The sequence below is a fragment of the Cataglyphis hispanica genome, chromosome 13 (assembly GCF_021464435.1).
Source record: "Cataglyphis hispanica isolate Lineage 1 chromosome 13, ULB_Chis1_1.0, whole genome shotgun sequence".
In the NCBI taxonomy this organism is placed as follows: domain Eukaryota; kingdom Metazoa; phylum Arthropoda; class Insecta; order Hymenoptera; family Formicidae; genus Cataglyphis; species Cataglyphis hispanica.
In genome coordinates, this window is record NC_065966.1 from 3,975,757 (window position 1) to 3,988,626 (window position 12,870).

A 12,870-nucleotide genomic window follows, 5' to 3' on the forward strand; every position below is an offset into this window, starting at 1 on the left:
GAGTCAAAAAATTAATATTTTCGAACGATATTAGCGCGTTTTTCTACAAATAAGAAATTAAATATTATAACATGCTAAAAAACTACAAAAAGTTAATTAGACGTCAAAGTTCATTTAAGTAAAATATGGAATTGAAAGTAAAAAAATTCTTTTCTCTCTTCTGTGAAAATCAAAATTTAAAGTCGTATTTTTTCAACAAAAATGCAAAAGAAAAGTCTTTCCGAATTCATATTTACAGAAATTTCTCTTCAAAATTTTCTAGACAATCTCAAAATTTAAAGACATATTTCTTCCGCATCCCATGTATGTGTAATAATCTTCATAAGCACGTGTCTTTACGTAGTAGCGAATGCGGGCTATTCGGAAAGGATGAAAACAGAAAGAGAGAAAAAGAGAGAGAGGAGATGTGGTAACGTGAGCAAAGCGATGAACCTTTTGGGATAGGAGAGCGCGGACCACCTGGTTGGCGACGTCGTCCAGGCACCGCTCGTATTGCCGACGCTGGGCGTCGGCGTCCCGCGCCAGGGCCGCGTGTTCCGTCTCCAGGGTCGCCAGACGTGCCACGAGCGCGGCATGCACTTCACCGGCGCATGCTGCCTCGAGACCGCGCAGCTGACCTCGCATCGACTCGTTCTCTAGCTGTAGCTTCGATATCTGCGCCTGGTACTGGTGCACGCGTGCCTGCAAAGCAAGCGTGCGACACGCGAAAATTATTATTGTACTCGTATCCGATCGGTATCTCCAATTATACGAAAGGTTACAACGTAGGATAATTATAACTAAAAATATACTTTACTAACGCAATGTAATAATAATATCTACAATGATTAGTATAACGTGGAATTTATTATAACAGTGAGAGGATTATGTTCTGCAGTTAACATTTTATTAACACAATATAACAGTATATTAATATGTAATGTGGGGATTTTATTAAAATATTGTTATTATTAAGTTCATTAATACAACATCATCGTGATTATTGTTTAATTAATTAATATTGAATATAATAATTGTTATTCTTGTTCGTACTTTTAGAACATGAAATATACATAAAGTTTTACCTTGAAATATTAAACATTTTAATGATAAAGTTTTGGGTATTTTGCTAAAATAAATATTAAGTTAAATTATCGAGAAAAAAAACATAAAAATAAAGTTTAGAGATTGGCTTATAAAAATACATTTTTTCAAACTTATATTACAATTATTTTCTATATATTGCATTTTATTATAGATATCAAAATTATATAATATAAAAGGTGATTTTAAATTCGTCATCCGGATGTTTTAATTTTTAAAACAAGATTTTATAGATTTCTTGATCTATATGAATTTAAGACATCAATTATATTATTCGGTGAACACACTTTAAGTGTACATTCGGCAGTTCTATCCTATTTAAAGCACATTCACGATCATAATCTCGGCGTGAAAGTAAAAAATTGCGAGCCAACGAAGGCCAGAAGTGCTCCATAAATATCCCACGCGTTATAGCACGCGTTAGAGCTCAATTCCCGACAGTCGTTAAAATTAAGCGCTAATGGATTGTTCCGATCCTATCAAGCCTGAGTGACTCACTTGTCGTGGTCGCTCCTTGGCTCCTGGGTGTTAAAGATCGTGTTCGTGTTTTTAACTCGGTCACTGTAAGGAAGAAAAATTGACCGGTCGGATCGCGGAGATTTAAATACTTCGTTCAGAGTAAAACGGCTGTTTCCGCAATTATCTCGGCAAACGGTCTCATTACAGAACGCGGGGAACCCGTTCTTAAATTATCCATTCTTAAAATACCTGGGACATTTGCGAGTGTATCTTCTTACTTCTATTCTTAAATGGATGTAATTATGCCATGGCATTCGTGACGATTGCCATTTGCTTCTTAAATTATCCGTTCGTGAAAGTACACGTGAATAATAACAACTTCAAATGCGTTAAGTGCATTTTGGAATTCGGCTTTTTATTTTTTCTTTTAATTTAATTAATTATTAAAAATTATATTTTATAAATATTTTTTAACTTATCGGCCTTATCGGCATTTGAAATATATGAGTTTTCAACTTTATTCTTGAAAAATGCTGCTATATTTTGTGGAATATTTTTAAAAATCTTTTTTTTTTTTTGAAACACTATTATTGCTCATACGCTCTTTTTAAGATGCCTTTAATGTTTAACAACTTTTAGTATCATCAGAGATAAGGAGTTTTAGTTTGCACCTGGGACTTCTAAAAACTTTAACCCGTCACTGCCTCTACACACCAAGTCTCCTTCCACCCTCGAATGGAAGTAATTACGTTCGGTGCGGCTCGTGATCGTTCGCTTCTCTTATTACTTTTTGTCTCGAATCAGGACTTGAGTTTTTAAACGGCGGAAACAAGTCTCGCGGAAAAGTTTCGACAAATGATCAAGTACATTGTTTACCGATGACGACGATGACGACGACGACGATGACGACCAACCGTTCGCGATTCTCGAGCGCGGTAATAATAACCGGCCGTTATTAGCAGAAAGGCGTTTAACGTTAAATTAGGGCTGCGGAGACCTCTGTCGGGGACAGGGGTGCTAATAGAGGGTGCGTGTGTCTGATTTATAACAGTCGGCCCTCGCTAACACACCTCCGCGTCGCACCGAGGAAATCAACGATTTTCTGTCGTTCTCCGACCTAAGGGGGAGTAAAAATGCAGACCGTCTGCCCTCTGCAAATTTTCGTCGACGTGCGTTACTTCTCGATACAGAATGTCTCGAAATTCTCATGTACGTTCTATTTGATGAAATAATCTAAAATCCGGAAAATGAGTTAATTTTGAATCTATTTTTTTGTGCGATGAAAAATCAACTGATTTGGACTTCATTAATGAAGATTAAATTTCCTCCTCAACAGATTTCTTTAAATTTATAAAGAGAGAAAGAAATTTGTTTATAATATTTAACTTTATTGCAATATTTTATACAATCTTCATACTGGATGTTATAATTGACGATTAATTGTTTCCTCAATTTTTCTCTGCATTCATAAATTAATTTCCCAATTCTCAGCGTCTCCATTATTGGATTTCACCTGTCAGTCGATTCGACTCGGCTATTTTTTGCAGATTGTCACTGATTCGCGTGCAACGATAGAAGTACGTACACTCGTACATTCAGACATAACGTTATACATCGCTTCCCGTAGGGATTGCGCGGCTTGTCATTGACAGGCGGTGGCGGGTCGACATTAAACCCAGGGATCGAGTGACGATCGATATTAAACGTTATTTCGTGGGGAACGGCGATATTCTCTCTCTCTCTCTCTTTTCTCCTTTTTCTCTCTTGCTCGTTTCCCTTACTGCTACTGCTGTTATCACGGAAGCGGGGGAGAGAGGCGTTGAGAGAGAATACCCTCGGTACGGTACGACTCTTTTAGGGGCAAACCGTCCGTGAACGAGATAGCGCGCGTGCCGTAAGGATCGGCAGTATAAACGTCCGCGTTTACTGTTCCCTCCCTTTATTGCCTATGCCTTCGCATACGCGTTTTACGCCGAAAATCATTGCCCGTGAGAGCTTTACGAGACTCGCAAATTGCGGAAACGAAAAGCGAGAGTGCGCGGAAAGTTTTTTCGCATTTGTTTGATCGATTTTATTTTTCTTGGAATAGCGGCATCGATTCTAGAATAGTTCTGTTTCGCGAATCGTGTATATTGCAGCGATTACCATATTAATTCTTAAGTTTGATCAATCTAAGGAAGTTGCCTTAATATTGATAAGAATATAAAAAAAATACTAGAAAAAGAGAGAGAAATGTCCTTTAGATATTATTTATCAGGAAGATGTACATTTTTTATAAAATTGTCATATTGATAATTATAATAATAAATTTGACAAGAGAATATATAATGTAAATGGAATTTATACAAGTTTGGAAAAATATATTTTAATTTTAAATATAGCAATTTATAAATTTAGATATTGAAGGTATAAAGATGTATATTCATAAAATAATTTATTTTAGACAATTATATTTTTCATTTTGCTTGAATTTTTCTTAAAAATCGCACATTTAGAACTTAATTATTCTTTCGAAAAGGAAACATAATGAAACAAACTTTTTTTCAACAAAAGGAAAAAAGAATTATATAAATCTTTGACAAAAGCGGCTGAGATAGAGAAATTAGACCACTCGACCCTTATAATACGACGAAGCGATGTGCGCGAAACGAGAACAAAAGCTGCCGCGACAGGGTATGCTACTTGACGTTTAATAATGAGAACCGAGCTAAATTCGCGTTTGTAACAATGCCTGGGACAATCCAGACCGAGTGCTCATGCGGTGAAATACAATAAGGGCACGTTGCCGTGAAGGAGAATAGTATTATTGGATAAGGGGAAACCTTTTACGGAACTGTCATCGCGCGCGACATACCACGGCTTCCACCGTGAACCGAACTCCCACGAAAACATACGCGCTTCCCTAAATACACGATTGTCGTCTGATTGAGTATCAACAGCGATTATCATACATCGTTTGTCTCGCGTGTAATGTCACGTTATTTAATTGACAAAGACGGGATGATATCCCGGAGATAAGTTCGATGCAGCATCGCATTACAGATCAAGTTTATAAAAAAGTCTAAATCATACGTTTCATAAATTGCGATGCATTCATATTTAATCAATAATCATAGATTAAACGTTACAATAAAATTCTTAATTTTTCTTATACTGATAAATAATAACGCTTAATAAAATTCTTAATTTTTCTTATGATGATAATAAATATATGATAAAAATTACAAATAAAGAATAGTTAAACAATCGAAGAGATAGCAAATTATTTAACTTCCACATGAGAGAGGATTTTAGACGAGAGACAATTTTATTTACCTCGTAGGAAAGTGTGAGTGCCGTTTTCTCCTGCTTCAGCTGTTCGGCCCGGTGCTTTTGTTGCAGCAAGCTCCGCGACGACTCCTCCATCCTGCAACAACAAATCAGATGCGTCTACATGAGAAAGCTCCCGGGTTTTAATCCCTGTTGAAAAGATCCTAATTGAATGAGCCATTGAGACCATTCTGGTAGCCTCCTCGGTAGCTTTCTATTGTACTGTCGGGAAATTTATTTGCTCTCTCGCCGACCTCGCTTTGGTCCCGAAGAGCTTCACTTTCGACGAGAAGGATTTTCCTCTTGCGAGATAAACTCGCGCGAAAGAAGTATCTTTCTTTTTTCCTTTCGGACTCTATTTTTATCTTGCTTTTTACTATATAAAAATTAAATTATAATTATAAATGCCACATTCTTCTCTATAAATCTACAATTTCTTTTCGAACAAATAAAATATTAAAAATTGTGGATTAAGTATATTTATCTTTTGTTTTTCTCTTTTTTTTAAAAAAAAAAAAAAAGCTTAGTCACTCATAAAAAAAATCGATTGCTTTTTCTGAATTAAAATTTTTGTTAATCGTGAAATTCAAAACTTAAACCTTATTACTTTTTATTCCCGAATACATTTTGTATCTTTTATCCAATATTCTCATTTCCTTGGTAACAAACCCGCTCTTCTTTTGGCGCATTATTCACGAAGAAGTAAATCGAAAGATCAAAATTTTTGTGTAGCAAACCTCCTCATGCACACCGCGAGGTTAATGATCTGATTAGAGATGCGAGGGAGCGGCTGAGATATGAAGCCGATTTAAGCTTTTGAAGGGAGACCGAGCGAGAGGTTGACGCAGCGCCTGGCAACACCCTCCGTCTTCCCATCGGGGATCCCCACAGGACAGATATCCTTGCTTATGTCCTTGGCGAAGTAACTTTCGAGTCAGTTATGCGAGAGAGTTTCAATTCGATTGTGCTCCGCGTTGACATTTAATAAGGATAAATTCACAACTGGCGTTGGAAAATTGTCTTTCGCTCACTAATTGGATGGCTAAATATAAAGAATTTATAAGGATTGCTATAATATATTTCACTTATTTAAAATCTTCGATATGTATTCTAACGTGATTATTATCTTGACTAGAACTCAGATATCTATGTTTTACTAAATTAAAAATAAACTTGATCACATCTGTACAAATATTTATAAAGTGAAATATATTATCGTGGATTTTTATCACTGTCAAAATTTAAAAATGTATATTCTTGAAGAAACTATATTAAAAAATATTTTCTAATTACTCGGTAAAATTATAAAATTATCAGTTGTCAATACTCTAAACTTTCTTTCTGATTATCACAGTTATTATAATCCTTATTAATTAATTAATAACGTTATCATTATTATAAATTAATTACGTTAAATATTTTTAAAACACTTGCTCAGAAAGTTTTATAAACAATACCGAATGTATTTCGCCATTTGTCGTTTTTACATTTTTTAAGTTAGGTGAAGTACGAGAGAGCGCGATCGATCGTCGAAGTAACGCTCGCAATTGCTGCACCCTTAAAGCAGAGGGTGTAGCTCCCCCAAGCAACGCTGTTCCCTCGACCTCTCCCTCTCTTGTCCGCTTTTCTACTTCTCTCTGTTTTCGCTCGGAACACATGGCACGAGCAAGCCGGTCCTCATGATTTACAACTGTTGCTCGGCAAATTCGATTACGATGATTCCGAGGTACCGCGTTCGAATTGCATACAAAAAAACGCTGGTTAATTTCGTACGTAGCCATTCAAGAAGATCTAAGTAGATTGATTTGTTCTGAAGATACTGTTACAATTTATGTTTTTTTTTTTTATTTTGTTATATATTTATTTAATTATATATGCATGCTTGCTTATTTGATTTAAATTTACATTTGATGTCTTTCCATCTTCTTTATTTAATTTAGTATGAATTTCTTAATTTATTCTCAATTTATTACGACAATTTATTTAGAATATCTCTATTTAAAAAGAGCCAAAGTTTCACACATAAAGTTTATGTTCGCCATTTCCGAGAAGAAATCTGTGATGTTAGGGTGACGTTAGATTTTCAGTCGCGCTTATTATGATTACTGTTTACACGTCGATAGTCGCGTGAGTGATAGCGACACGCACGTCTCGACGCACACGCACGCGTGAGCTTAGCAAACTTAGACTTGCCAGAACAAACAGATATTGGCGCAAACGCACCGTTGAGTCGCACGGCGTGTTATCGCGATGCGTGGTCGTTTGTGCGTCGTCGGTGTCATTATCATATGGAAATTGTTACGCCCGCTAGCTTTATACGCGCGTCCTGCTGGGACACGATTCTGCGTCGACACGCAAGGGACCCGCCGTCTGTCTGTTTAATACGCCGTCACGACACGTCGAAACTTCATCGGTCGTGAATTAACGCTCGTACTGCCACGTTCGTATTCATGTACACGGGGTACGTGCCTCAAAATTACTCTGTAACGATCTCATCGACGCCGGTAGAATGGATTCGGCGACCCGATTGTGCGAGATTAATTTCCGGCGAAACGTTTCGAAAACGCTCGGTTTGCATTCGCATTCGCGCGAAATAACTAACGCGCATCGCGAATACAATGGCTTTCATAGTTGGGCTTCGTATCCATTACATTGTAATCATAAATTTTTAATCGATATTCGATCATTATTGTAATTAAAGAATACACTATAAAATTTATTTCTAAATTTTTTCACACAAATTTGTTTAATTAGTATTTTTAGTAATAACTTTAGAATTTTGTTAATTTTTTTAATACCCAATCAATATAGATTTGATATTTAATTATTGCTGAATTTATCATTTACTCGATATATAAATTGTTTCATTAAATGCTTGGATTATTTATGCCGATCAATAAATGTATTTTCGAAATGTCTCTATGCGAGAGGAATTTCTGAGAAGCGAAATCCTCTTACCTTCCACATTCTCTTTTTCCAGCGCCTGCTCGTACAGCTATTTAGGTTGCATTGTTTCTACATGTGGTTAATAGGACCCTCTCTACAAGTGGCGCGCCAGCGAAAGGGCTTGGAAAATTCAATTTCGTGTCTGGCCGCGTAAAAATAATGCCGCGCGTTTTCTCTCTCACGCGGAGGCCTCGCTCGTAAAAAAGCCGCCTCGAGTACGAGGGCCGCATTTTTAATTCGCCTCGCGATCACGCGACTAGATTCCACTGCCGTGGGAACAAAAGATCACGTTTAATTGTGCGGACGGTGAGCGCACAGTCCCCGAAACTTGGAATTTTAAGTATCGTCTAAGGCCCGGTCGGTCCTTTATAAAACCGCGCTGTTATCATGAAATATTTTCGACGAACTACTTTAGAGCGAACACTCGAGTCCTGATTTATGTCGACGATGGGGAAAAAACGGTAAAAGTGTATACACAGAAGATTTGCTGTTCCGGGAGAATGTATCGTGCTTATATTTATCACTATCAATAATTTTTAATAGAAGCTTTTGTTAACGCAAGGATGATTTTAACAGATTATATTTATTTAAAAAGGAAATAGCTTAAACTTATAATTTATAAAAGCAATCACATGATATATGTTCAGAATTTATATGAAATTATATTAGACTTAACATATGTTGATTAATATAATAACAAATTTACATAGAATTAATACTCTTATTCACTTTATTATACTTAAAAATTTTGTCATTTTATATATTTTCAACACATACAGCAGAAATGAAAATAGTATCGCGAGTTTAAATGTGAGACACGTTCGCGTCTCCGAAAGATTGAAATTCGACAGCGTCGCAACTTTTAATTTGTCGTCGGAATTAAAAATCGCGAATAAGCATAAGAGGGCGCGAGGAATGATGTAAGGGACACAGGGATAAGGGCCGAGATGAATACACACGTCATTATTCATTCACGGCGACGGAAAGTACCGTCACGCCGACGTATCCGGCTGGTTGTAATGCATCATGTCACGTTGCACGCTGTAAAACAGAGATATCAATTTGCTGTACACGCATCATTCATGCGTGTTACGTGGTGTATGACGGTTGGACGGGCCATTCTTTCCGGGAACCGCGTCTATAGAACGAATAAGAATCCGTATAGATCACGCCAAGACCTACGAAAATTTCGTGTGTCACGATAATTTTACATTTACTCCACTCATTGATCCTACATTTAATCCTGAAGTTTATTTTTTTTTGTCTGACAGTTTGCGGAAAAAGATCCTAAAATTCTGGGAAAAAAAGATATCAAGGGCAAGTAATAGAGTCTCAAAAAATATTTCATACAAGAATCTATCAAAATTGATATGACTGTATGCGAGCCATTAATTTTTCAACGACAATATCGTTTTGAACGAAAGCACTATCGATTATTTTGGTTCAATCATTCGACTCCGAACCACCGCGTATGTTATTTTACCATATCCTACATTGGGATGGTACATGGTCTGCGATTTCTATTGCCAGTCGAGAGCGATAAGTCCGGTCGTCGGGTCGCCGCTTTAATTTCTACGGCATGTTATTGATCCCTGGGAAAAAATGTCAGAAGATTTTTCTTTTTTTTTTCTGTCTACTCGATGGTTCCGAATCAAAGGACCGCGTTTGAAAAGCTCTCCGAGCGTGGACTTGGCGAGACGTATCGCTGGTTTTGACAGAAATAATATATACGAGAGCTCTCCTTCGGGAACAACTGCGCTAATCTACCGAATAATTGGTCAAATAATCCGCGTATATAGTATCGATAAAGAAATCCATTTAAGTTCGCTAATAACATTTCTCCAGAATGATACCGCAAAATCGATTATCGTATAAGTAAAAAGTCGATTAATAAAAGTATATTTGGAAAAATACTGAACATACACACAAAACGATACTAGAGATGTTTTAATGTAAATTATGTTTATATTATAAACATGAATAAAATATATATAGATAATATATATATATATATATATATATATATATATATATATTATATATAAAAATTTAAAATAATTTCTAAAAATATCTGCAATATTTTATTTCATATCCAAACTTATCTCTCTTGAATTGTATTAGCATTTACGCATTTATTAAAATAACTAACAGAATAAGACCGACGAACATAGAGAGAGAAAGAAAAAAAGTTTCTCTCTTTCTGAAAAATCTGAAACTATATCTTCAAAATACAAAACAGAGGTAGTAATATATTTTCATATCATTGATACAATTTTTAGCATCAAACATTATTTTCTTCTCTTTCCCAAACAGGAAAACGATTTAATTAACCAATGCTATCGAATTTTTTATCGCGTGATATCTCGCGACGGTGTTCGATATTCGCAATAATAAATCGGAGCGGGAGAAGAGAGGGACGAAGAGAAGGCAAAGGGAGGTTTTATCATTTAGGGTGGGTTGCAGTATGTTGCTGGACGAGAGCCAATATCGAAGACTTACCATTGGATCCGCTGGTTATTGCGTGGGAAACGCGCGCGGTCTCATTATTTATACGTTACATCGGTACTTTTATATTTATGTATCGCGCGCGCGGTCTGCACGAAGGAAATAAAGTACCGTCCTCTGCGCGGCATCCGATGAAATAAGCGATTTTCCTGATACTACGATTATGGAGAAAACGCGAAAAAATGGAAGGAAATCGATTTCACGTCGTATTACACGAAGACCTCGAATTGTTGGTCAAAGTTTCATAATCACTGTTAATTCAGTCCCTTTTCGCTTCCTGTTTGCGTTAAAAATCGGGAATGTCTAAATAAAAAACTTTTATTTACATCCAGAAAATGGCTAAGGCATCTTTAAAATAAAAAAATTATATTTTAAATTATTTATGTGATTTTATTTATTGCATTTATTTAATTTATTATATCTTCTAAATTTGAAATTTATATTACATTTTTTTTACTGAAGAAAGAAAGAAAGAAATGTATCTATGTTATAAAACAAATATTTGCTCGAAAATTTAGCCACCAGAATATAATCTAAAAAATGCAAGATATTATAATTAAAAAGTACAAATATTATTAGATTAGATGATCAACTTTTCTAGATAAAAAAAGAATAATTTTCTAAAGCGAAATTATTTAACGAGATTTTTGCTTTAACAATGTTCGCACTTCTCTATCGTATTTCTTTTTGGAAAGCGCTAGACTTTGAAATCTCTCACCTGGCCAGCTCTCTCTGAAGATGATGAACTCTCGAGCGTGTTCTTTCAGCTTCAGCCGTAGCTTCGCGTACCCGAGCTTCGGCCTCCATTCGTTGCCGGCGTTCTCGTTCCACATCTCGTTGCGTGGCCTCCCTCTGCGACAATCCAAACGTTGACATTTATTAATGGCGGACAGGTAGACGAAAAAAAATAATAAAAGGGTGAGGGCTGAATGGAAAGAGGAAGGGGAATTGGTAATTAACGCGACGATGGAACGACGGCGATGCAAAATTCAGCGACGTGCGTCGGGCACGAAAAAAAAAAACAAAAAAAGAAGAAAAAAGGGCATCGTTGCGATAATGTCGTAAATAATGAATCGGCAATAATGACGTCGATACGAGCAATTGCGCGTCGTGAAAAGGTATCGTCGGCACGAGTGTGATTAATTAATGGCGGATTTAATAAAGTGTTCGTAGTGTCGCACGATGGACACGCCAGTGCGTTGTCGTGTTATTCGTTTCGCCGATGCAGGGGCAGGATGGACGTTAATTGACTTGTAATTAATCAGCGCGCACTCGTCATAATTTATTCGTGGTAACGTGCGACGAGCGGCGTGATTAATAAATCACTGTTGGATCGTTGGTTCGCTTTTCATTTTCCCCCGATCGCGGTGGAAAGCGATCGAAATTGTTGGCGGACAATCAGCGGAACTTTTCGCAGCAGATTGAAACCGAATTTCAACGAGTCAAATTTTCGGTGATATAGAAAAAATACAGGTATATTCCACAAATATGAAAATAAAAAAATCATTTTTTTCTATATCAAAATTATAAATACGATTTCACATATAAATGACAAGTGTAGAATTATTTTTTATTTTATTAAAATGTACTGAAAAATAAATTATTCGAATAGCGACTGTTCATTATACAAAATAAATTAGAAAGATATCACTTGTGTATAATTTTATCATTATTAATTTATAAATAACTAACATCATTAGCAATTAAAATAAATAACTGATATCATTATCAATTTATAAATAACTAATTGAATAGATTAATGACGTAAATAACGAGTAACCGTCGTCCGCGAATAAATTATTCAAATGGGAACAGTGAGTTCACGCAATTCTTTCTAGAATAACGCCCAAATCTGGTAATCTGAACTTGGCGAAATTTACCGACAACTCGATCCTCGCGGAATCCGATGGATCGATGGCCGCAAGTAGACCGAGAGAAAACGCGCGAGACGACGACGGCCGAAAAACTCGTCGATCTTCGGATCGCCGCGTCGCGTCGCACCGGCAGGCAGACAGTGCGCGGGAGGGAATTATTCATGAATTTAAATCGAAGCACCGCACGCTACATTGATTGCGCCCTTCCGGATCGCGTGGCGATGGCTGTGGGGTCCGCCCGGACTCCTCTATCCGTGCGCGCGCTCTCACCAAGTGCCATCAATAATTGTGCCGGACCAATGTGCCGAAAGCAGTATTTCACGCGATTTAACCCGCCGGTAACCGCGGCTATCTCGGGGTCCGGCCGTAAATTGTCGTTTGTCCCTGGCTGGAGGAAGCTGGGAAGGACGAAGTTTCGGATGCGGCGCGAGATAATAATGCTCTCAGATTTGCAATAGCAGCGAACGGCTTTGGGAGAAAGACGAATGAACGGTCAGATTTATGTGGATTCTGGGGACACGAGTCTCCTAAGACTTATTAGAGGATAAGCGGATAAACGTCTGGACGAGTTGGGAATAACTGCGGAAATTAAAGGAGAGCGAAATAATAATATCAACAAAAATATTTTTATAATTTTTTAAGCAATTTTAAAAAAGATAATTTTTAATCTAATTTTAATCAATTATCAATATAA

General features: G+C 36.7%; 1 protein-coding gene across 7 annotated transcripts in view; it reads right to left on the bottom strand.

Annotated features, from left to right (window-relative positions):
* The window catches only part of LOC126853826 (uncharacterized), a 194,661-nt gene that overhangs the window by 13,154 nt on the left and 168,637 nt on the right, over positions 1-12,870 (bottom strand). For 6 of the 7 annotated variants that reach the window (XM_050599871.1, XM_050599870.1, XM_050599876.1 and 3 more), the window contains 3 exons: positions 11,021-11,154; positions 4,858-4,948; positions 433-681 (listed from right to left, as the gene is read on the bottom strand). In XM_050599871.1, the coding sequence (XP_050455828.1) occupies positions 433-681; positions 4,858-4,948; positions 11,021-11,154 (474 nt within the window). The remainder of the gene's footprint in view (positions 1-432; positions 682-4,857; positions 4,949-11,020; positions 11,155-12,870) is intronic. The other variant, XM_050599872.1, reaches the window with a different exon arrangement.